This window comes from Lepus europaeus, chromosome 9 (genome assembly GCF_033115175.1).
Source record: "Lepus europaeus isolate LE1 chromosome 9, mLepTim1.pri, whole genome shotgun sequence".
Taxonomy (NCBI): Eukaryota; Metazoa; Chordata; class Mammalia; order Lagomorpha; family Leporidae; genus Lepus; species Lepus europaeus.
In genome coordinates, this window is record NC_084835.1 from 72,599,951 (window position 1) to 72,626,600 (window position 26,650).

The 26,650-nt window shown below is 38.2% G+C and overlaps 1 protein-coding gene across 1 annotated transcript; it reads left to right on the forward strand.

Annotated features, from left to right (window-relative positions):
• IMPACT (impact RWD domain protein) lies at window positions 1-26,650 on the forward strand. Its single transcript, XM_062201488.1, has 11 exons — window positions 1-126; window positions 1,188-1,316; window positions 2,242-2,294; window positions 3,690-3,752; window positions 9,993-10,078; window positions 13,088-13,210; window positions 15,569-15,666; window positions 18,621-18,694; window positions 21,054-21,144; window positions 22,433-22,567; window positions 23,504-26,650. Exons 1-11 carry the CDS (start codon window positions 91-93, stop codon window positions 23,567-23,569), a joined length of 954 nt encoding a protein of 317 aa, XP_062057472.1. The 5' UTR covers window positions 1-90; the 3' UTR covers window positions 23,570-26,650.

The window sequence follows — 26,650 nt, forward strand, 5'->3', positions numbered from 1 at the left end:
CTGCAGCCTGCGTTTCTCTTGCCGCAGTGCCACACCCTCGCTCTCCGGACCTGGGCTGGCGGTGGCTGCAGGGCAGCTCCTGGTGCCCAAATGGCTGAGGGGGACGCAGGGAGCGACCAGAGGCAGGTGAGGCCCCGGCGGGGCGCTGTCCCTCCAGGCTCAGCTCGGCCTCGCCTCATCGTCCCGGGTCTCCTGTGCCCGGGGCTGCGTCGTTGGCTCCATCGCGGTCCATTCCATCCTCCCCACCCCCAAAGGCACTTTCGTTCGGCCGAGGGCTCGGTCTGGCAGTGCCTCCGTGGCTTCGAGCCACGACTGTGTCCTCTCGCACCGTTGGCACGCGACTGAGCGGCAATGGGCTGCAGGCAGAGACCCAGGTTCCGCGCCTGGCCCTGTCGCCGCTGAGTCACCTTGGACAAGGCACTTAAAAACCCTGATTTCCACGTTTGCAAATGTGGTAACACAGACCCTGGAGTGCCCCGACATCCCCCCGAATCATCTGTTCCTCTCGGTTTGAGTCGTCCCTCTGTGCCTGGGTAACGTGGCAGCTCGCAGGGTTTTCCCACAGGGCTGTGAGGACAAAATGAGATGATGTAACAAACAGTGCATACTCTGCTTCCCATTTTCTACCCTTAGGTTTTCTGTTTTAACCTCAAAGCAAAAAAAATTTTTTCTGAAATATTTTGATTACCAAAAAGATAAACAGCCACCGAGCTCTGTGCCCGAATGTAAAAGCAAAAACCTGAAGACCGAAATACTGAGACCAGGGATGCTCAGCGGGAGTACAGGGATAATGTGCAGCCGCCGGAGTGGGATGGGGGTGGAGGAGGGATGGGGATTTCTTGACGACAGAGAAGATGGAAGATGTGTTCTGTATTTTCACGTGTAGCTTAGCTACAGGCTATAGAAGTGTGTGTGTGTATTTTTGCTCGGTGATGGTCGTCAGGGATGGGGTAGCAAGATGGGTTCCGATCACTCAGTCGTGCCTGGCAGCCACCCAGGGTGTGGAACATGGTGGATTCTGCTGCTGCAAAGAGTGCTTGGACTGCACTCTAGATCTAGAGCTCATCCAAAAGCCCTCATGCAGGCTAATGGTGTTGAATGTAAATGCCTTGTAAAATAGTAAGAATAGCTTCTTAAAAAATATGCACGTTTGTTGATTTTCTTAAAAAAAAATCCATTTCTTTCAGAATGAGGAAATTGAAGCAATGGCAGCCATTTATGGGGAGGAATGGTGTGTCATTGATGACTGTGCCAAAATATTTTGTATTAGGATTAGCGACGATATAGATGACCCCAAATGGACCCTTTGCTTGCAGGTATATATTTTCCCCTTCTCTACAGCTGTTTTCCGATTACCATATTGACTGTATGACAATGATTGTATTCAAAGGATTATTTTTGTATGTTGTGTTCCAAATTGTCTTTGCTGGCTTTTGTCACAGTTGATTATCCAATTGATTCTCTAATAATCAGTGGGTAGTTCAATCTTTGATCACTCTCAAGTGATGCTTGGATAGTTTCAATCGTTCTCATCCCAATTCTTTTAATTATTTAAAGTGTTAATGTGCTGTTGACAGGCTTGAGCTTCATTTCATTGTCCTAAGGCTAGAAAGATGGGTAACGTTTAACAGGAAGAATGGGTTAGTAGTACACATGATTCATAGAGTACTAGATGTCGTTGGGATAAAGTAAGTGAAAAATATGAGCTAATGCTTTCTGTCTTAGTGCTTAGTCTTTGCCTGCCTATACTTTGGCATAAAGGATGCTACATTCAGTTTGTGTCAGTATTTGTTTTTACAGTATGGATTTAAAAGGAAATGTATATGGTTCTTTATTATTTGCTAGGTATTTCATTTACAGCATTCTGTGGCATTTCATAGGTTTTTAATATTCAGGAAAATACCTTGAAAATATTATAATGCAGTCCTATCCATTTGGGTTTGGGGTTGAATGTCCTTATTTTGGATTAGATTTTCCTTTGTGTTCTCTAATTTGTTCTTTGGTTGCTTTTATATTTTCTCTGTAAATAAAGAGCCCCTGTAAAAATTGGCAACATGGGAAACAAAAAGTTTAGCATATAAGCACAGGTAGGAGGGGATTCCCTCCTGAGGCAGAACAAAAACTGTGGTTTGTTTTTTGGTTTGGTGAGTGAGTCATTTATCCAGTGACTAATCTTATAAATACAGTTATGTTTGAACCATGATGAAGTTTAAATTGATTTGTTTTTAAACTTCATTTTAGGTGATGCTGCCGAATGAATACCCAGGTACAGCTCCACCTATTTATCAACTGAAGTAAGCTATATTTCTATACTTATATTTGTACAAAAGATTTATATTTTTAAAGATTGTTCTCCATATTGCACATTGTGTTTATATAAAATACCTCTGATGTTAAAGTGTATATAGAAAATACCTCTCAGTTTGGGATGAAGTATTTAAATAAAATATTATATAAAAACACATTGAAATGTGCCATTAGGATAAGAGAGAATCTCTGGGTTCATAGGGTGAAATAGCTGTAGAATGGTCTTTGGACTTGAGAAGGAAACCTTCCCCTGTATTGAACATAGTAATCTAGAAACCCAGGCCCAGAGAATTTCTCCTAGCTGCCTGCTCACAGTTCCTCGATGTACCTCTGCCTAAGACCACCTGCTTTCCAGCAGTTATCCATGGTGCTTCTGGAGTTTCTTCCTACCCCCTTTCCCCTTGTGGCTGAAGAATCATCTTCTTGGCAGCCCAGGCTTAATCTTTATGAGTCATGACCTGTTGATACCAGTCACCTTTGGTCTACCTTATCCCCGTGACCTAATAGTGTGTATAAACCCCTGGGAACAGAATTACATAAAAATAGTTTTTATGGACTAGTGGAATTATTTTTGTATGTGAGTATTTCACAACTAAAGCAGTCAAGCTTATTATTAATAATTTCTATAATTGTAAGTTTTTATGTATTGCAAATGATAGATACAGAATGCTTCTAAACATAAATGTCCTTTTCAAGAAATGATTTTTGTTTTTTATAATCCTGTGACAACTAGCTTATTAAGTGTTTCTGAAGCACCAGTTAGAAAAAACTAGGAATTCCTGGTATTCTGGTAAATATTGTGAATCTGAAAATTTAGAATCTGGAACCTGTTCTGCTATTTGGGAAAGGTTTATGATACTCAGTAAACTCATCCCCAGTTTTTAAACCATTAAAATTGAATAATATTGGTGTTGGTTTTATTATTTTTTGGGGGGAAGAATAAATGAGTTAATGCTAACAAAAGTGTTTTGGAACTCTATAGATTTATGCAAATGATGGGTAATATTTTAATGAAAACATACTTTTTCAGTGTTAAATAAAATCAATTTGTGGGGCTGTGTGATGTTGGCATCTGATATGAGCACCAGTTCCATTATCAGCTGCTCTGCTTCCAATCCACCACCCTGCTAATGTGCCTGGTAAAGCAGCAGAAGATGAAATGTGGGAGACCTGGATGAAGCTCCTGCCTTTGGCCTGGCCCAGACCTAGCCATTGTGGCCATTGGAGGAGTGAATCAGCAGATAGAAGATTGGTTTTTTCTCTAATTCTGCCTTTCAAATAAAAAAAAATCTTTAAAAATTGTGACTTAATCACTGGTGTCCGTTTGATATATAATTGCAGTCCTCAAATAATCTTTTTTATTGTGTTTTATTTAACCTCAGTGCTCCTTGGCTTAAAGGGCAAGAACGTGCAGACTTATCAAACAGCCTTGAGGAAATATATATGTAAGTGCCAAGTGAAAAATATTCTGTTAGTGACAATATTGTGTGCTTTTGTTGAAACTATGGTATGTTAGAACCTTCTCTTTTTGTTAAGCTGCATTCCTGTTAACAAAAAATAAATTCACTTGCAGAGATCCTGAAAGGTTAGTTAAATAATTTGGATACAGAAATATAGTAATATTTAGAATCAGTAGCTATAAGAACAGTTAGCTTGTGAAAGTAAATCCAGAGATACTATCCTTTTGACACTCTGTAAAGCTATGTGGAATGAAATTGAAATGGGAGAATGCTAAGCATAAATATTTCTTAAACTCCTAAGTAGTTTGAAATGCAGTTTCACATACCACAAGAATGAGAGTCTAATGACACACTGTATCTCATTCCTTCTTGTTTCATTCATTTTCATTCAACAGAGGGCAGAAGTTGCAGTGGATCCTGTATACACATGGTCAGCAAAACCAGAAATGGTCCTTTTTTTTCCTGACATCTAGCATTTAGTGGGGGGAGAGATGCTACTTTTGACTTCATAAAAATAAACATAAGACTGCAGCTGTGATAAGTCCTGTAATGGCTCTGCAGTACTAATTTAATCAGAAACATGACATGCCCTGGTCTGGGAGGGCCGGGATGACTTGTTTGACTTAAGATCTCACTAGTCCAAGTGATCAATTTCAGTTCACAATTGATGGCTCTGATAGGTCTAAGAGTCAAAGGGTTCACACAAACAAGACAAGTGTCTGCTAATACTAACTGATAGAATCAAAAAGGGAGAGAAAGATCCAACATGGGAAGTGGGATACACAGCAGACTCATAGAATGGCAGACGTCCTAAACAACACTCTGGCCTCAGAATCAGCCCTTAAGGCATTCGGATCTGGCTGAAGAGCCCATGAGAGTATTGTAGGCATGGAAAGCCAAGATACCATGGAAAAGGAAAAAAAAAAAAAAAAAAGAAAACCTAAATGAAAGATCTCTGGGAGTGAGATCCCAGTGGAAAGAACAGGGCCATCAAAGAAGGAGGTACCTCCTTTCTCTGAAGGGAGGAGAGAACTTCCACTTTGACTATGACCCTATCGGAATAAGATCAAAGTCAGTGAACTCTAAAGGCTTCCATAGCCCTGGCAACTCATGACTAGAGCCTAGGGAGATTACTGACGCCATGAACAGGAGTGTCAAATTGTTAAGTCAGCAACAGGAGATCCTGTGTACTTACATCCCATGTGGGATCTGTCCTTAATGTGTTGTCTAATGTGCAGTGATGCTATAACTTGTACTGAAACAGTATTTTTACACTTTGTGTTTCTGCGTGGGTACAAACTGATGAGATCTTTACTAATTATATACTGAATCGATCTTCTGTATATAAAGATAATTGGAAATGAAAAAAAAAAACCTGGTGTTAAATTGGAAATGGCATAGAAAATTAATTTTTAAAAAAAATTATGTAGGATCTCTGTCTTTAATGTGCTGTACACTCTTATTTAATGCTATAACTAGTACTCCAACAGTATTTTTTTTCACTTTGTGTTACTATATGGGGGCAAACTGTTGAAATCTTTACCTAATATATACTAAACTGATCTTCTGTATATAAAGAGAATTGAAAATGAATCGTGATGTGATTGGAAGGGGAGAGGGAGCGGGAAAGGGGAGGGTTGTGGGTGGGAGGGAAGTTTTGGGAGGGGGAAGCCATTGTAACCCATAAGCTGTACTTTGGAAATTTATATTCATTAAATAAAAGTTTAATAAAAAAAAAAAAAAGATCTGAGGTGAGCAGGTGAGGACAGTTGCACTGAGTGGCCAGGGTGTGCAGAGGCTCTGCATCAGGGAACCTAGCACCTTTCAGAACACATCAGGTGGGAGAATGACCTGGTGATGTAGGCACGAGACGTCCTGGGGAGCTTTGCATGCTGGGTGAAGGATTTTTTTTTTTTTTAAATTTTTAAAATTTATTTGAGAGGCAGGGAGACAGAGGGAGCTCCCATCTACTGGTTTCTTTCCCAGATTGCCCAAATGCCTGCAGTAGTCCCTGGCTTGGGTGGAAACCGGGAGCTAGGAATACAATCCAGATCTCCCTTGTGGGTGACAGAAGCCCGATTGCTTGAGCCATCATCACTGTCTCCCAGGGTCTGCATTGGCGGGAAGCTGGAGTCAGGAGCCAGAGAGGGCTTTTGAACCCACCACACTTGGACATGGGATGTGGGCATCTTAACTGCCAGGCCAGACACATTCCCCTGTTAAGAATTGTTATCTTTATCTTAAGAACAGTGGGAAGCACAGAAGGGTTATGTAAGTAGTGGGGCGCCATGGTAAGATTTTTGAGAAGATGTTATTTCCATTTGAAGAACTGAAGGGAAGGTAGCAAAAATATATGTGGGACATCAGTCAGAACTGGAGCAAATGCAGTTCAGAGAAGATATGACTGGTTTGGGCTTATTTAATGAGATAATATTTAGTAATACCTAATATTTTAGAATACCTTTATTTTTTTTCTAATTTAGGCACTAGTAAAGGTTGTATTATATGTTCTAGGTGGCCACCCCATTTGGTACAGTGAGAGTTTCCCCTTTGTGTCCCTGGAATCCTGGCCAGGTTTCTTTTCCTCCCAAAATATTTAATTAGGAAATGGTAAGTCATTGTGAAGTCTGTTCTTGTTCCTACTTAGGGGAAGTATGGTTCTCCTTGGGTCCCCATTAAGTGATTCTGTCTTCCTTAGCATTCAACTATTATTTCCTCCACTAAATGTTTTTGGTATCTGTCCCTAACCTTTCTCACTTGTCCCGCTTTTGAGCCCCAAAGAAACCTCTTCCTGTAATCTGTTATTTACTCTTGTTTTGGCAACACACAGAAGTGTGTTGTTCACTGTTGCTCAGTTAAACTGTCACTATACATCTGATGATCATTTTCTAGCTCTTATCTTGACCTCTAATATGGTGATACTGACTGCTTCCTTTTTTCTTGAAAGTGTGACCACGCTTGATTTCCATCATGTTAATCATATTCATTAGGTAGATTTTTCTTCTACTCATGCATGATGTGATAGCTTCTGAAATAGCTCCCCACCTACCTGTTTCCAATCAAAAAAATCCTCTGTTTACTATCTTCCCACAGGACATAGCTTGTTTATTCTCTATAACTAATTCAGTTGAGTTATTTGGGATTTTAGGAAGGGTCAGAGATTACAAAGCAACTTGTTCAAAATATGAGATATGGGTCATATTATTTATTAAAAGTGCTTGAATAACCCTAGTCCAGTGGTATTTTTCCACACATGTGACTTAAATAGAATTACACATTCTCAAAAGTTGTGTGTGACAACTTAAAATCATATTTTTAATATAATTCCAGCAGGGGGCAGCAAGTGAAAATTAGCTTTCAAAAATTAAAACATGTTGTAGATGTACTAATGTAGTTCTTAATGTTTATAGTTTTAGTATGATTACAAATATTATAACACTATTGAGGTTTGTGTATTTACCATTATTTTGAATGCTCGGTTTGATTTTTGCCTAGATAAGAAGGTGAACTATGGCTAGTAGCCACTGAGATAGGAAAATAAGTCAGAAAACTAACAGTTTTTCCAGTAAATATTTATTGAGAATATATTGTTTGCTGGCATTCTGTTAGGAGTTGGAGATTTTAAAATTAAGATTTAGGATGAGCATTTAGCCCAGCTGTTAAGATACCCTCAAAGCATATCAGAGTGCCTGGGTTTTACCTGGCTCTGGCTCTGGCCTCTAGCTCCCTGTTAATGCAGACCCTCAGAGGCAGTGGTGATGGCTCAACTACTTGAGTCCCTGCCATCCATGTGAGGGACCTGGAGTGGATTCCTGGCTCTTGGCTTTTGCCTGGCCCAGCCCCAACCATAGTGAGTAACTGGGGAGTACAATAGATGGGAGATCTCTCTCCCCAGCCCTGTGCCTCTCAAGAGAGAAGAAGGGGCTTGAGGAGGAGCAGGTAGAAAGGCCATGAAGAATTTGAATAAACGGACCCTGTAGGAAGAGCAATCGGTAGGTAGCTTGGGAGGAATGTGGTGGAAGGCTTTATTAAGGCAGTCAGGTACACCAGAAACAAAGATCAGAAGATGGATGAGTCACCACTTTGAGTGATAGACTTTTGAGGTCCAGGGAAGGAATGATTGTCACTTTGCTCAGGAAACCTGTTATACCCATGGTGACTTCCTTGCACTGCGTTTCAGTGACTGTTATTCAGTGCTGGATGGTGCCCAGCAAAATGCAAGGCAGGAAGCCATGGCCAGGAGAGAGGAAATCTGGAATAGAGATTTAATTTCTTCTTTTATTCCCATGGGGAAATAATATACTAGTTGTACTAATTCTTCTAAGGTGTGACTCCAAAAACAAATGTGGATGTATATTCCCAGAGGGGTGATTTTCCTGTCTTGAAGGATGGTTATAAGGAGTAACTGAGGTATATACACAGAGCATTTTTTACAGAATATAGTCGGTGTTCAAGTTAGGGGGAAGAATGATGTGAAGAATTCAAATAAGAAGAGGAGATGGGGAAAATTGCATACAAAGCCAGAGATTTGTTAGGATAGTGATTATAAATGCTGAGACAAGGGACCCCATTATCTCACTCACTGTGTACCTTCGGGACTGCAGGTAGATGTGCTTGACCCATAGGAGAGGCCCTTTAAGATTTCTGAAATGAGCTGAGGTAGGTCCACTTGAAAAGAAACATTCTTGTAATTTGTGTTTTCAAATTTTGAGAACTTGCTTTGGCAGTGTTAATTTGTCAAAAGCAGGATTGTAGACCTAGAGGCAAAATGTTAGATTTACTTTATAGATGAGGAAATTGAGACTTGAGAGTTCAGGGGCTTACTTGCCTGAAGTATTAGCTATTTGGGAAGAGAGAAAAATGCAGTTGATTTCAGCTTTGAACCTAAGCTCTGGCTTCATATTTCTGCTTTGAGCTTCTCACTGCTTGTAAGACTGTCTTGGACAAGTCAATTGGTCTGTTTTTTTTTTTTTTTCCCCTCTCATTTGTAGAATAGGGGAATGATAATTCATTGGACAATTATGAGGATTAAATGTGTTGATGTATATACTGTACTTAGGGCTTTTGTAAAGAGGAAAGGAATAGGAATTGTTTCAAAGAAATTCACTAACATTCTCAAATTTTAAATTCTCCAGTTGATTTTTTTCTGTCTCTAAAATGAAAGGTTGCAAAAACAGGAGTGTTTGCTAGGAATTATGGAAGAAATAAGAGGATTTTAGGGTTCAGAATTATTTGAAAACAGTGTTTTCTTCCGTTGTTTTGAAAGTTTCCTTTGGTGGGTGCTGATGCATGGTGATAAAAAGAGAGTGGTTTCAAGGGGAACTTTTAGAGGAGGGGGTAAGTTTTGTTATGAAATAGCTTGGTGATTTATTTAAACACATACCAAAACTTCTCTACAGTTGGGTCATGCCCTAAAGCAGAGGTGGGGAATGTCCCACCCACAGACCTAACTTTTTAGTTGAAAATTGTGTAGTCCCAAGTGATATTCTAAATATTCAAGTGACCCTTGGCAGAAAAAACTTTCCCCACCCTTGCCCTAAAGAGTGAATGTTTAGATTTTGTTCGATTGGTGTTGCCATCCTGTAATATAAGTTATGGACATGAAATTAGAACCAGTGACACATTCTTTATTCTCAATGATCCTTTGATGAATTTAATTATCCAAGACAGCCAAAAACACTATTTGGAACCAAAATTAATCAGTTTAGTAAATAATGTTTTGTCAAAAGCAGGGATTGACTATAAAATTATTGAATTGCTTATATTTAAGTCTTGTGAATTGAGTTTCTTGTATTTGTTGCTTCCTTTGTTGAAAGAAGTATGCAAAAACTGTACGCCAAGTACATGGTTTAAAATTGTTCAGGAAGTTTAGAAAAGATGCAGTGATTGGACTGGCATACTGGAATTGTGCCCAGTGATAGAAAGTCAATGACATTGGCATCTATCAAGCTCATCCAGGTCAGGGTCATTAATTTTTTCCCCCCTCTTCGGTTATAACTCTTAAGTGTTCTGTGTTAATTTTAAGCCAGTTGGGATTTTTAATGTGGATATAAAAATCTCTTTAGATATTCAGACACAAATGTTGGTAAATCTCATTTTTATAAAATCTTTATAAAATGTTATCATGAGATTGCACATAATGCCTGTATTTTGAATATGTCTCTGTGTTCTTGAAATTGAGAAGGGAATTTTTTGAAATAACTTTTTTCCCTGAATTTCATTTAGACAGAATATTGGTGAAAGTATTCTTTACTTGTGGGTGGAGAAAATAAGAGATGTTCTAATAGAAAAATCTCAGATGACAGAACCAGGTAAGACTGAAAAAGATTCAGTGCTCTTTTAACTTATAGTAATTACATTTCCATGTAGATACTCTAGGTGAAATTGTATATAAAAATCTGTATTCTAAGTAAAGTTTGTCTCTGATAAAATATAAATTTTTCTGTAAAGTTAATTTATTGATATAGCTATTTCTGTCCCTAAAGTTTAGCCTTTTTCCTTTCATATTGCACTCATATAACAATGAATTTTATAATTTTATGATAAATTTGAGTCCAAAATCTGTTCTATTTGACTGTTAAGATTATAGAAATATTATAATTTTTCATGAGAAATTGAACTATATAAATTAGATATTAGCTTGAACTGAGCCTAGATTTTTTACAGAAAACAGACTTTGGAGTACACAATGATCAATGTTAGAATATTGAATTTAACTTTGAAAATTGATTTTTTACTTATATTTAATTCATATGCTTTAATTATCCTTTTAAGGATACAAATTTTGGTGTTTTAGTACATAATTTCAGAATGTTTGAATATTGATACTGTGCTTGTTCAGTATATGACTTCATGGAAATTTCCTGCTACTTCACTTTGCTAGTCTTATTCCAGTCATTACAAAGTCCTCTTAAAAAAATTATGCAATTTAACCTGGTATTATTTCCAAATAGTTTTATTCTTGCCACGGGTAGAATTGTTTTCAATTTGTAGAGAAAGGGATTAAAAGGGGACCTGGCAGTTTACTTACTAAATGCTTAGAAAATTGTAAATGGGGAACCAATTATTTAGGCCTCCTTTAACAAAGTCAGTATACAAGTAAAATTGATAGTAGTCTATTTTTTTTCAGAGCATTTTACCATTTTCCATACCAGCAAATGTCCTTACTGCTTCTATTAAAATCAGAAATAAATGGCATGAAGATACTTTATGTAACAGTTGAGGTATTTTCCTGAACTTTGTGTGATCTGTGTTCACACAGATCTGTTTACAGCATTTCAGGGCATCCATGATGAAAGTGATCTTAAAATTTTTAAAACCAAGTCAAATTTTGCCAATTTGCCTTTCTAGAATTGGAACAATTATAGATATGGAATGTATATCAGTAAAAACTTAGGACTTCAAAAAGTTTGAGATTGTTCAACTCTTAGGAAAACTTAAAAATTGATCTTAAAAATCATCGTTTTCCTTTCCCACCTATATCTATAATCTAGCTACTCTTCAGATTTTAGAGTTATTGATTTGTTGTATAATTCATAATTTTGAATTTAGAAATTTTGTTTGGATTTTTTCTTTAAAATTTTTTTTTGCAGACTTCATGTTAAAATGGAAGGATTAATATTCTGAAGAACTAATAAGAGTAAGAGCTAGTGATCAGGATATATCATGAGAATTGTCTTCTCCAGCGTACGTCCTTGACAAGTAATTTACTTTGATTTTACTGTTAGTCTTCAGCATAAGCTTATTCTTTATATTGTTTTTCCTAGCATAGAAACTTTAAATTTTGAAATAATTATGTACAACTATTAATAGTTTTTTAAACTTCTGAACCAATTTTAGAGAAAAAAGTTGCAAAAGTAGTAGAAAGAGCTCTTACATCTCTCAATCTCATTCCCTATTAATATCTCATATAACCCATTGTCTAATTTTCAGGAGTAGGAAATTAACATTGGTGCAATATTAACTAAAACCTTACTCAAATTTCACCAATTTTCACTAATACCCTTTTTGGTGTTAAAGGATTCCATGTTGTACTTAGTTGTCATTTTTCTTTAATGAGTTCCCCAGTCTTTACTTGACTTCTATAACCTTTGGAAGAATACTGACCAGTTCTTTCATAAATATCCTCCAGGTGGAGTTTGTCCAGTGTTTTCTCATGATATGAGTGAAATCAGCCAGTTTTGGCAAGAATACCATAAAAATGATACTAAGTACATTGATACAGTACATCGTATCAAGGAGTTCAGGATATCACTATGCCTTTTATTGGTGATGTTTAATCTTGATCCTGGTTAAGGTAGTGTCTGCCAGATGTCCCTACTGTGAAGTTACTGTACTTGTGAGGGATTTCCAGAGAAACAAAATGTATGTGTATGTGCGTGTGTGTGTGTATCTGAGTGAGAGAGATAGAAGGAAGAAAGAAAAGCTGGCAAGTCCAAAATCTGCAGGGTGGGAGCAGCAGGTGGGAGACCAGGGAAGAGTTGATGTTACAGTTCAAGTCCACAAGTTGTCTGCTGGAAGAATTCCCTTCACTTCTGGGGAAGCCTTTTTCCTTTTAAGCCTTCAGCTTCTTGGATGATGCCCATCCACATTATGATGAGCAGTCTTCTTTACATAGCATCATCTGATTTAAATGTTCATTATATATATAAAAAAAACTTTCATAGAAACATCTAGAATAGTGTTTACTTAAGTGTCTGAGTATTGTGGCCTAGTCAAGTTGACACATAAAATTAACCATTAGTGTTACTGTCTTTCCTTTTGTGACTTGGGAGAGATACTTGAGGCTATGCTAATACCCTTTTGCTCCTTAAGCTTTCACCCACTAATTTTGGTATCCATCAGTGGATCTTGCCAGCAGTATGTCTTCTGTGGCATTTGCTTATTGGTAGTTCTCCATTTTCTTCATTTATTCATCAAAATTCCATTGTGAGGAAGAGTTGTCTCATTCTCATTCATTTGTTGATGTGTCCATTTATGTTTATCAGTATGGACTTATGTATTATTGCACGTGTTAAAATTCTGCACTATCATTATTTTGTTGCTCATGTCATGCCAGTTTGGCTTTTAGGAGCGTCTTCAAGTTGGCTCCTGTGGTATTGTTCTAAGTCCCCACATTGTTTTGAGATTTTCCTACTCTCTGGAACCATATGAGGTTCTAGGCTTATCTTGTATTTTCTTTGCTTCAACCCTGAGATCCACCATTTCCAGGAGCCTTGGTTCCTTCTGTTGAAGAATGGTACTTGGAGACCTAATGTTAGTTTTAAAGTGTAGTTCTTTACTTGCTTCATAGATCAGTCGTAATTCTCGTATCTACATAGGCCCTGAAGTAAAGAAGAAGACTGAAGAGGTGGTTGTTGAATGTGAAGATGATCCCATCGTACCACCTCAGCCAGAAAATTCAGCTAAAGCAGTGGATGTTCGTGTCAGAGAAAAGCCAAGAGGTACAATGTTACTAACTAGTTTCTTTTGAGGACTGTTGGGTGGTAGTGTTGTGAACTGCTCTTTGGGATAGTATAGAAGTTTAATAAACTCTCCAGTGTTATAATTGCAATAATTGAGATTCACTTTTCCCATGCTTGTTGGTCCTTTTGGTATTTGCCAAACAGAGAAGGAAAACTCAGATTGACGACCTCCTCCCATCCCCTGCCCTGCTACTCTGTATTTTTGATTCAGTTATGGAATTAAAACTAAGAAAAGCTGTTAGTATTTCCAATTCACTTCCTGTTTTTGTATTTCTGTTTTGAAGTTCTTAGCTGTATCCTGATACCTTAGGGTTAAATTTTAGTCTATGCTTACAAATATAAATGTACAATTGGAAGTGTAGCCAGTGAAATTTAAGCTAGTAAAGCTACTTTTAGCATTTAATTTTTGTGAAACAAAAGTCATCATTGGGGCGGGCATTGTGGCGTATTGAGTAAGGTGGCCGCCTGCATTGCCGGCATTCCATGTGGGCGCCGGTTCTGGCCCTGGCTGTTCCACTTCCAATCCAGCTCTCTGCTGTAGCCTGGGAAAGCAGTGGAGGATGGCCTTAGGTCCCTGCACCCACGTGGGAGACCCAGGAGAAGCTCCTGGCTCCTGGCTCCGGATTGGTGCTGCTCTGGCCATTGCGGCTAATTGGGGAGTGAACCACCAGAGGGAAGACCTCTCTCTCTCTCTCTGCCTCTCCTTCTCTGTATGTGTAACTTTGACTTTCAAACGAATGGATAAGTAAATCTTTAAAAAAAAAAAAAAAGTCATCATCAAGTAGAACTCAATTTCTAAATAGGTTGATGATGTAAGATCAGTTCCATGTTTCTGTGTTTCATTTTAGTTTTAAAAAATTTTTGAATGTTATCAGTTTCCTGAAAATCTTAGAAAAGCACGATAGACCTAGAGGGAACATTCATTCTACTTCAAAGTGAGGAATCTCCTATTCCCTTTCAAAGTATATTTTAAGCAGTATTCCAAAAGGTGTTTTTTTTTTTGTTTGTTTGTTTGTTTTTTTTAAGATTTAGTTGAAAGGCAGAGATAGAGCGAGCGAGCAAGTGACATCTCCCATCTGCTGATTCATTCCCCAAATGGCCACAGAGCCCAGAGATGGGCAGATCTGAAGCCGCAAGCCAGGAGCTTCTTCTGGGTCTGCCACATGGGTGCAGGGGCCCAAGCACCTGGGACATCTTTTGCTGCATTCCCAGGTACATTAGCAGGGAGCTGGATTATATGGATTTTAAGTGGAGCAGCTAGGACTCAAACCGGTGCCCATATGGGATGCTGGTGATGCAGGCAGTAGCTTTACTCACCACATGCAGTGCCTGCCCCAATTCTCAGTTTTAAAGTTTCCAAATGGTGTCCCAGGAGTAATAGAAAGGATAAAAAGAAAATGAAGTTGGGCAGAGGATCCAAGGCTCTTGCTTGTGCTCCAACCTAAGTAGCTCCCATTGTAATAATTTATCTATTTGTGGATTTCACATAAGATTTCTTTTGGGAGCTGGACTCCACCGTTGAAAGAAAAGGGGTAAAAATCACAGATCATAATAAATAGCTTCAATAGGTCGGTTCTCATATCGACCTTAATACTGTATTTGACTTATTAATCTACTAGGACAGTGGTCATGATTAAATTTGAGAAGAGGGCTATATCAGAGGGAAAGTGAATTATCCTACATAAACGTGACTTCTTGTCTTGGGTAGTTCTTTATCCTAAATGAGGCAGGTACTGGCAGCGAGGATATCTAAGTTTCTCCAGTAGAATTAAGGGTAAATGAGTGATTATTGAAGTTGTTTAAGAAACAGAATAACTAGAAATCCTGAGACTCTTTATGGAGTGTCAATTGGATATATTTATTACTGCTGTATTTATTTCTGTCATAAGAAGTAGGAAGAGTTTTGTTAACAGAAAGTGGTATTATAGCTATATGACATAAAGTCATAGGTTTCCCAACTTAGAGTTCTGTCAACGGTAGTGGTGATATAAATTGTGGTAAATTAGCAGCTGTCAGTCTTTGGTTTAGAGTCCCCTGACACTGTTAAGTATTAGACATTATATTAAATATTATATCAGTTTGTACTGTTGGCAACAGTCCAGGATTTTAATCCTGGTCTACCATTTCACTGGGAGAACTTGGCAGGTAAAAATCATTTATAAGTATGTTTATCTCGTGTAAGATACATTTGGAAATTTGCATACTTTAATTTTGATCCACAACTATTAATATCTATTTTAGTTTATTTATATTTCTTTCTCAGTCCTTCCCCATTCCAATACCAGTTTTTCAATATTTGGATGTGAGAATTAAGAAAAAATTTCTTTAAATTTCTAGAAGTAGAAGAAATACCTCCAATTGATCATGGCGTTCCCATTACAGACCGAAGAAGTACTTTTCAGGCACACTTGGCTCCGGTGGTTTGCCCCGAACAGGTAAAGTTACTGTGTCTAGTTCACTTGGATGTTGTTTGAACAGAATAATTTTGTAAGTGACTTTGCAGTATTGTCCTTATTTTCACTCTTCTCATGTAAGACAAAAGTTATTTGCTTATTTTCTCACTCTCAAATTACTGTGAATTGTGGAAAATTTGTTTCGGTTAGTCAGTGCCTTCAAAATTGTTTCTAAATTTTAGTTAGAGTTTAACCCTCTAGTAAATCTTGACATGGAGAAATCCACTGTGTATGTAGAAAATTCTCTTTACTAGAGCTGCTTAGAAAGAATTCTTTGTCTTACTGAGTGGAAATTCTGTGAATCTAAGTCCATTCCATTGTTGCCCATTGAGGGGGACAGTGGACAGACTGGCTGTCTCCAGTCTTCTTACATCCTGACTTACCTGAGTAGGAATAATAAGGTACTTTTTCCTGCTTCAAGGAGGTAACTGGGAGATCTTTTCTTCTTTAAAAACTGTATTCCTAGATCTTTGCCATTCTCACCAGAGTCCTTTTCTTCTTTGTCTTTAATAATCTGCCTGGGCTTAAACTTTATTGATGTTTAAGGCAATTTCAGTACTGCTGAAAATGTTTTTTTTTAAAGGGTCTTATTTATCACAGTTGTTAAGCATGACTCTCTTTCCTCTTGTCTCTGTAGCTAGTCTGAGATCTTTTAAAGCTGTGCTCTTTGGGGATTCAGTTCTTTGTACAAGGCTGTTTCACTCTCTTTAGTCTCTGGAAGAGGAAGTTCTTTTGTTGACTTTTGGTGCAACCTTCTGGTCTTTCAGGATTTGTATTTTGTCCTTAGCCCTTGCTCATTATCTTATCTAGATCCTCCTTAAACGTTCATTTTTTTTTTTTTTTTAAGATTTATTTTACTTACTTGAAAGAGAGAGATCTTCCATTCGCAGGTTCACTCCCTAAATAGCAGCAATGGTAGGGAATGGAACAGGCTTCTTTTGGGTCTCCCATGGGTGAGGCAGGGACCCAAGGACTTAGGCCATCTTCCTCTACGTCTCTAGGCACATTAGGAAGGAGCTGGATTGGAAGTGGAACAGTGGGGATTTGAACCGGCAACCATATTGCTCCAGGCTACGGCTTAACCTACTGTACCACATCACCAGCCCGTAGACCTTCATTCTTTTCTGAACCTGTTCAACCTGAATTTTCTTTTCTGTTTCTGATGGTAGTCACTTAGTCTTACAGGATCATACTATGTGAAAGCTGAAAGAAATCTTAGAGGTCCCTGGCTTCTTACTTTTATAATCAGGAATCTGAGACATGAAAGGTTAAAGATCTGTAGACATAAGATGACACAATTTCTAATTCATTTTGATCTTCCTGACTTCAGATGCTGTTCCTGTCTATGATGCTTAGTCTATACTCCTTGCCCGTTACATTTAACCTTCTGAAAGATCTGGCCTTGTGTCACTCTTCTATCCTCCATTCCACCTCACACACACAGTCTTTTCTGATTTGCGTTGTCTGCAAAGGAAAATTTAAGCTCCTTGGATAAAATCATTTGTGGCTGGCGCCACAGCTCACTTGGCTAATCCTCCGCCTGTGGCCCCGGCACCCTGGGTTCTAGTCCTGGTCGGGGTGCCAGATTCTGTCCCGGTTGTTCCTCTTCTAGTCTAGCTCTCTGCTGTGGCCCGGGAGGGCAGTGGAGGATGGCCCAAGTGCTTGGGCCCTGCACCTCATGGGAGACCAGGAGGAAGCACCTGGCTCCTGGCATCGGATCGGTGCAGCGCCGGCCATGGTGGCCATTTGGGGGTTGAACCAATGGAAGGAAGACCTTTCTGTCTCTCTCTCTCTCTCACTGTCTAACTCTGCCTGTCAAAAAAATTTGGGATGTAACTCTTATCATTCCCAACACATGTATCTTCTCATTCATATTTTAAGTCATAGCTGCATCAAACTTCCTGAACCTTTCTATCTTCCTTTTGGGATTACCAGATAAAACACAGGATACCTAGTTATATTTGAATTTCAGGTAAACATTATTACATGGGATTTAACACTAAAAAATCTGAAGATTCAAATTTAAGTGAGTATCCTTTATTTTTAAAGATTTACTTATTTGAAAGGCAGAGTTAGAGAGAGAGAGAGAGAGAGAGAGGTCTTCCATCTACTGGTTCACTCCCCATATGGCCACATCAGTTGGGGCTGGGCCAGGCAGAAGCCAAGAGGGAACTCCATCAGAGTCACCCATATGGGTGGCAGGGGCCTGAGCACTTGGGCATCTTCCCTGCTTTCCCAGGTGCATTAGCAGGGAGCTGGATCAGAAGTGGAGAGGCCGGGACTTGAACCAGTACCCATATGGGATGCTGGCATCACAGGCATCATCTTAACCTGCTGTGCCTCAGTGCTGGCCCAGTGTTTCCTCTTTTTATTTGCCAAACCTGATCACTTCAGTCTCTGCACTTGCTGTTTCTTCTGAGTAGAACGCCTTCTTCCTATGCCCTTCTCTCATTTTGGTGCAGAACTCTTATTTTACAAGATTTGCCTCACGAGTTTAGGATCCTTTCTGAATTTCACTTGACTCCCAGAGAAAAGTTTTGGTTTTCTGGGATGTAGAACATGCCATACCATTGTTGTATACCTATCACATGGATATATACGTTTGGCAAATTTCAGAATATTTAGACAGTATTATATTTGCATTAAAATTATCTATGAAGAAGAGAAATTTTCAAGTATCTCTGACATAGTTAGTACCCACATATTGATAATTAATGTGCAGGCATGCCAGGTCTGTCATTTTTATAACAATTGACTCTACTAGCTTCTATCTGTAAAATGAAAAAGCTATAGAATTGAATTTTTAAATCTAATGGACTCTTTAAATGACTCTTTAGTGTTCATATTAATATGCTTTGAGATATCTTTCTAGCATTTTATTTACAGTACAAATGCAAAACATATATTAGTTTATTTGTATTACTGCTGTTTTTAAGGTGAAAATGGTTCTTTCCAAATTGTATGAGAATAAGAAAATATCTAGTGCCACTCACAACATCTATGCCTACAGGTGAGTGATTATCACAATTTTTGGAAAATGCAATTTGTGAAAAATGGGAGAGGGGAAATGATACATGATTTTAAAAAATAACATAAAAAACTTTTATATTTTTTCTTGCTGCAATAGTAATAGACATGAAGAATACTTGGAAAGTGTAGAAGAGACCAAAAAACAAAACAAAAAACTAGAAGAATTGAAAAATCGGGCCTCTTTGCCATTATATCTGATAATATTTTGGTAATGTTTCTGGCTTTTCTATGGAATTTTTAAAGATGTTTTACCTTTGTACCATTTTTTAAAAATTTACTTGAAAGAGACCGAAACAGAGAGTCATTTACAGATCTCTTGTCCTATGGTTCACTCCCCAAATACCTGCAATAGCCAGGACTGGGCCAGGCTGAAGCCTGGATCTGCAAACTCCATCCAGGTCTCCCATGTGGGTAGCAGGGACCCAACTACTTTGAGTCACCATCTGCTGCCTTCCAGAGTACACATTAGCAGGAAACTGGAATCAAGAGCAAAGCTGGGACTGGAGCCCAGGCACTTGATCTGAAGCTGTGGTGTCTTGACTGCTGAACATTTCCCCATGTTGTTATAACTATTTGTTAAACACTGTTTTAATGGATGGCAACAGTTGAGGCTCATACCACAGTTTATTTGACCATTTCTATTTTGATTTTTCACTATTATAAAGAATGGTCCAGTGAACATCTTTGTAAATTTACTAGCTTAATTTTTTTATGATAGGTTCTGGTTACTTCAGATTTTCTTTTTTTGAAATGAAATGAGGATATAATTAAAAGGAAGAAAAATTCTTACAAGTAGAATTATTAAGAAGTGTGATGTTTGGAACTTCCAGTGTATTGTCAAATTTTTTCTGAAGGTATGTTTTGGACCAGTTTATGCTGCCATCAGTAGTGAATTGAGCATACTTCTTTTACTATGTGCCTTTTTAATGATTTATTTATTTGAAAGAGTAACAGAGGGAGAGACACAGCGAGATCTTCCATCCACTGGTTCACTCTCCCAGATGGCTACAGTAGCCAAGGTTTGGCCAAAGCCAAGAGAGCTTCTTCCATGTCTCCCACGTGGGTAGCAGGGGCACAAGTACTTGGGATGTCTTCCACTGATTTTCTAGGCCATTAGCAGGGAAGCTGTATCAGAAGTAGAGCAGCTGGGATAGGAACTGGTACCCATAGGGGATGCTGGCATTGCAGGCGGAAACTTTACCCACTGTGCCACAACACCAGCCCCTGCCTTTTAGTTTTTATAGAAGTCTATGCTGATTTGTAAGTGAAGCAGTGAAAGGCATTTTTTTTTTTTTAACATGGACAGTGGTAAGACTTTTTTTTGACAGGCACAAGAACAGAGAGCTGGATTGGAGGTGGAACAGCAGGGACTTTTCTCTTACTTTAACATTACTGGTTTATATTGTCAGATTTTCTGCATTTGTTCATAAATTATGGTTTTTAGATTACAGTTACAAACCTAATATAAACCAACCCCCGAATGCTTTTAGCCATAAATTTGTCATACAAAATTTTGTTTGATAGTACTAACTTACTTTTCCATAAGTGAGGTCAACTCTAAATAATAGACCTGCTAATAGTAGGTGGTCAGTTAATGTTTATTGAGCCGGTTGTGTATTGAAGGATGAATTTATATATAAAATAATATAACTGACTTGACGTGTAGATGAGCTTTAAAGGCTTTTACATTTACATACACTGGGAGGAGGGCTTACCATGTTTGTGCATTTCCACATGCTGTCATCGTAGGTGATTGTGAAACCCACTGGATGGCAAATCTAAAGTGGTGGTTTTTTAAAAAATGTCCAGCATTTATTTCTGAAGCTTATTTTATTACATTGCCGTCATTATTCCAAATTTTTTCCAAACTTTTTAGGTAAAAAATACCATGATTTGTTTCTAATTTTGATGACCATCTAGGAGGAAATTTTAAAGAGGAAAATAAATCTTTTAATTCTCGTAATGAGAAATACTTGATGGCTGGAATAAGATGAAAATATAAAATATTAGCTTGTATTGGTCTCCGTTTTTCTTAGTATATGTGCTTTTCAGTGACCATTCTCTGTAACTGCTAGCTTCAAGGTTAAATGGAGTAAAGGAAGTGTCAGGTGTGTAACTCACCTTCCCATAATAGCAGCATTACTGTTACAAAGGAGACCCCTGTGATCGCTAGGTTTGCCAAATATGGAAAAGGTGGTAAGTCATCTGTGAAATTTATCTCATATATAGTTCAAGATAGATTTTTTTTTAAAAGCAAATATGTTGAGTCTGGAAGTAACCAGATTGATTATAACAAGTGTTGAGGCGATCCTATGTAATGCTATTAAATGTATTTCCAGAATATATTGTGAGGATAAGCAGACCTTTCTGCAGGACTCCGAGGATGATGGGGAGACTGCTGCAGGTGGGCGTCTCCTTCACCTCATGGAGGTAAGTGTGAGTTAAACTCTGTGACTCCTATTCTATATGAGCCATAAAATTTCTCAACAAAACAGAGCTCCATTTAGGATGAGTTAATCAGTGGAACTATGTAACATAAAATATGTGGTTTAATTAGTGGGGTTTTTTTTAGCATTAGGTGGAGGGAAAGCTTAGCCACTGGATTTGGGTGGAAAGCAAGTGGTTAATATCAAGTTCTATGTTTTTATGATGTAAATGGTAAAAGATTGTTTTCAACTTTGGGAATATTTCTTCTTTGTTTCTTTGACAATTTCCTTCACCTCTTTTCTGTTGTATCTTTGCGGAAAACCTGTTAGCTGGATATTACAACTGCTGGGTAGCTTCAGAATGATTATTAAGTTGTCCATCTCATTGTCTTTATGTTCTGAGACATTTTCTTGGCTGTCTTCCAAATTTCTGTTGAATTTATAATTTTTTTTCGCAGTCAGGTATTTCATTTTTAAGCACTCTTTTTCTCAGTTTTCCCTTTTTCATAGTATCCCATCCTGGATGTATGGTTGCAATATCTTCTAAAATTTCTCCTAGTTTATTAATTAGAGTTTCCTTTTTCAGATGTTCTCACCCTTAAATTTTTCCTGGTCCATTTTAGTTTATCTTGTCCTTTCTCTTTCATGCTGCTGGATTTTCTTCATCTGTCTGGTGATCATTGATTGTCCATTAATTTTAAGAATGGATTATTTTTTTCCTAAGGTAGTTACTATAGTTTCTTCTGCTAATGTCTGTGGAGGTTTGTTTTCTGATGAGGCCTGTCCCTTGAATGGGATCCCTGGATGAGGGTTAGGCCTGTAGACTGGTGGGCCTCACTGGAAGGGCAGCCTTTGCCAAATGTCAAATTGATGAAGACCTTCCGACAGGTAACAGCAGTGACTGCTCACGCAGCCTCTGTTCTCCACCAGTTTGCTCAGAAGCCAGCAGAACGTTGCTGCCATTATTGCACCCAGTGGGACAAGGCTGCCGAAACTGAACTGTTTTGGTTGGAGTTATCAAGAACTGGAACCCTACCTGCATGAGCTCCCTTTCACTCTGCCTGGTTGCCCCAAAGTGTAGAATTTGAGGACATTGTGGGACCCAGTGTTGGTGTTCCAAATTCCCTCTAACATCTCATCCCTTAAATTGTTAATAACTTCACCCAATGCATACTCATGGTTCTGCCATTAAAGTCACTAGGAAATTTTATGTGCTATGGGCTATTTCATTCTACTTTAAAACTCATATTTATATATGCCTATGTATCTAATTGTGCTTCTGAAAATCACAGATTTTAAATGTGAGGAATGTCCTGGTGGTAGTATCCCGCTGGTATGGAGGGATTCTGCTAGGACCGGATCGCTTTAAACATATCAACAACTGTGCCAGAAACATACTAGTGGAGAAGAACTATACCAGTTCACCAGTAAGTGACTGTTGATACTATGTCTGGAGAGTTTATCCTCATTGCCTGTGAAATAGAAATGATAGAAAATTAAGAGTGAAGTGAAATATGAGTGGTCCATTAGTAAAACCTCTGGACTAGGAAGCTGGAAATAGGCTCTGATCAGAACAGTGTGACTGGATAGTCATGTGGCCTTGGACAGATCACTTCATCTCTTCAAACTTTGTCCTAGGTTTAAAATTTACATTAGAAAGACCTTTGAAGACAAATTGACTTCTGCCTCCTAAAATTGAGGCCTAAAGAGATGGTAATTAATTGGTGTCAAAGCATACCCCTTCCCCAGGCATGCATTTAGATACTTCTCCCTTTATTCTCTGAGTTCATTTTGTTTTGTATTTTAAGTATATTTGAAAGGCAGAATGAGATAGACATGTTCCATCAGCTGATTTACTCCCTAGATGCCAGCAACCAATAGCCAGGGTTAGGTCAGGCCAGAGACATAAGCCAGCATGTTGGTAGCAGGAACTCAATTACTTGGGTCATCTTCCACTGCCTCTTAGGCCCAGTGGCAGAAAGCTGGACTGGAAGTGCAAAGTAGCTGGGACTCAAAGTAGACACTAGGATATGAGATGCAGGGGTCACAAGTGACAGCTTAACCTATGCCACAGTGCCCTCCTTGGTTCATATATATTTTAAACATTACTGCTTTGAGAAAATGGAAATAGATAATAGTAATATTATTGAAATATAAATGTGTTAGGTATTTTCCTTGATGATCGTTCACTGTCTTGAAAATATAAGTGAAAGTGCCCCATAGGACAAAGATGATAAAGATGAGAGTGATTATACCTCATTATTATATACAGTCTATGATTTAAGTTTTCATATTCATATAAATTGAGAGATAGTAAATTGAATTGTGTGGTTTTTTTTGTTTGTTTGCTTGTTTTTTTTCAGGAAGAGTCATCTAAGGCTTTGGGAAAGAACAAAAAAATGAAAAACAAGAAGAGGAATGAGCATTAATACCTGAAACCATATGAAAGGTTAATTTGCCTACAATTATATACACATTCCATAGTCATCAAGGAGTATGTTGTACGCGAGTATCCTTGACTGTGCTCAAGTCAGCCAATTCACCGTGGACACCAGCATTATCTTTCTCCGTTGGTTATACCATCTGCCAAAAATAGACAACTTATGATAAAATCATGTGTGTTTCAGGCTTGCTTGAGAGAACGGATTTGACCTTATTGACCACTTCGTCTAATTTTAGAAGGCAACAGTTGCCCAGGGCAGTATTTGGATTACTGTCTTTTTTGGTGTGTGTCAAGTGCCTTTGTTAGGTGGGGGAGAGAGATCTCTAGAGGTTAATGAATACCTGATTTCTTGTCATAGAGATTCTTGTACTGTTAAATGAATGTTGCCTTGTACTGCTCTTTATGGCTTACTGGAACAGGAGCTCATGGAAGACTGATCTTGGAGAGTTTCTTCTTGTGATTTCGGTACATCAGTGTGTCACCTTTCATAGTGTTCATCACTGAATAATAGATTAAGTGAAAATTTAGGTGTATCCATCTACGATTATGTGCTGAGGTGATCATCCATCTAACATATTTGTTAGCATAAATGTTATGCCTCAATTTACGTCACAAACTTGTGATTGTGAAGTTTCAAAAAGTGATTTCCTAGTCTCTGCGTTTTTTTGGAGTTAATTCTTGTAACGTGAAGTCATAGAATATGGAGTGTCAGTAGGTTTCTTCCACCCTTGAAACATGTTGATGTTAATATTACAGTTTCTTTTACCAACTTGGAAGTAGTACCCTTCTCGTGAACTTCATCGAGGAATTAGAACCATGCTAGAAGTGAGGCGATGGGTTAATGGAACGTTAATGGAATGGGATAGAAGTGGCAGAATGTTGCTGGTATAGGGCAAGAATGGGTAGGATAGTTGATGCACACTTCCCATCTGAGCTCCAGATAGCTTTCTCAGTTCTGTGATTTTGCAGAGAGAAGGAACAAAACTTTTGATTGGAAGAACAAAGACATTCCCTCTTTTTCCACTCCTGTCAAATCTTCCTTTTTTTAATCGATGCTTCCAGTTTCTTTCCTCTGAAGTTACCTCTAAGCATTCAGATAATTTATCTTCGAGATAAAACAGTAAGTCCTAAACAGTTCCTTTTCAAACATGTTTGGAAACAATTGTTCTTAAGTTCTTACTTAAGGGCTGGCATCATGGCGCAGCAGGTTAAGACACCGCCTGCGGTGCCTAGCATCCCATATAAGTGTGGGTTCGTTTCCTGGCCACTCTGCTTCTGATCCAGCTCCCTGCTAATGTGCCTAGGAAAGCAGAAGATGGCCCAAGTGCTTGGGCCCCTGACCCACATGGGAGACCCAGGTGGAGTTCTGAGCTGTTGCTTTCAGCCTGCTCTACCTTCCCTCCCTCCCTCTCTCTCCCCCTTTCTGTGACTATGCCTTTCAGATACATAAAAAATTTTTAAAAGAGTTCTTACTTGATCATAGGAATTAGGAGGCAGCTTGGGGTTGTCCTAAAACATGGGACGCATCAGAGAACTGGACAGAGATTTTTGTTTTCAGTGTTTTACCTTTAAAAGATCTAACATCTTTACTTGATATTTTTAATAAGAATCTATCAGATAGCTTTACACTAGGGTGGGTTCTGAGTCATAAAATCTAAATTATTTTTGCTGTAAGTATATTTAATGATGTGAATGATCAAGAATCAGAGAAGGACCTATTTGGAATATTTACCTCAGATACCATGAAATGTTTAATATATCCTATATATTAATTCTTAGAATAATTAAAGGAATTAGAGCACAGTAATAATAAAATAACTTCACTGTTTTGGCATGCCAGACCTTTATTTTTTTTTTAATTTTTTTAACTTTTATTTAATGAATATAAATTTCCAGTGTACAGCTTATGGATTACAATGGCTTCCCCCTCCCAGACCTTTAAAAGGAAAAAACTAACACTTTGAAAATAAATGAGTTAATTTTTCTGCAACACTGAATTTGAATTTTTCTTGTTTTATCTAACATTTATTTAGGTCTTTTTGTTTTGTTTTGTTTCCTTTTAATTGAGTTGAAAGGCAAAGAGACACACAGGTCTTCTGTCTGCTGGTTCTTTCCCCAAATGCCTGCTATGTCTGAGGCTGGGCTGGTGCTGGGCTGATCCAAAGTTGGGAGCCTGGAACTCTGTCCAGGTCTCGCAGCCAGGTGGCAGGAATCCAGCTAGTCCAGTCATCACTTGCTGCCTCCCAGGGTGCTCATTAATAGGAAGTTAGGATCAGAGGTGGAGCCAGGACTGAAACCCAGACACTTTCGTAGGGGATGTGGGCATCTCATGTGGCATTTTAACTGCTCTGTCAACCACCCACCCCTTATTTAGGTTTTTACAGAAAACAAGGCCTCCTTATATCCATGATCTTATTTTCCTGTATTTTTAGAAAAAGCTTAATTTTGCCTTTTGCTACAGAGTTGTTAACCCTATTTTGCTGAATAGTAATAAAAAAGCCTCTTAGTCCTTTTGCCCAATGTCAGTTAGCTGTAGGAGGGAGAGGTTCCAGTTTCTCTACTTCTGAACTCTGGGTTATTTCACATTCTACAATTAAGGAAAACCTAACTAATGATAGTATTTTTTCCCCCTCTATTTACAATTTCTCTTGAATAGAGATTTTCCAAATACTTTCTATAACCAGATCTATGCTGTGGCATATTTTATATTCGTTAAAATATTTTCCATATGCCAGCATATAAGAACAAGTCATGTCTACTTTGTAAGTGGGAATAGCAGTTGCTGCATCCAATGTATGCTTTTGAGGTATGTATCATGAAACAGAGCCTATCTGAAGAGAATTATATCGAACAAATCCTAAGACAGAACAGCGTAAAACACATACTGTTTAGAGGGCCGGTGAGATTTATTGCAAAAATTGCATAATCACCTCTAATTCTCCCATAGAGATAACCATTCTTAACATTTGGTACGTACATTTTATTTTTTTCTTATGCATGATTTTGTATATATGACTATTTTTCTTTCCATAAAAATGGTATTAAGCTGTATATACCGTTTTGTATC

Coding starts and splice junctions, on each gene's coding strand:
- IMPACT (XM_062201488.1), top strand. CDS start 91: ATGGCTGAGGGGGACGCAGGGAGCGACCAGAGGCAG. Junction 18,695..21,053: donor CACAACATCTATGCCTACAG/GTGAGTGATTAT, acceptor ATGTATTTCCAG/AATATATTGTGAGGATAAGC. Junction 22,568..23,503: donor AGAACTATACCAGTTCACCA/GTAAGTGACTGT, acceptor GTTTTTTTTCAG/GAAGAGTCATCTAAGGCTTT.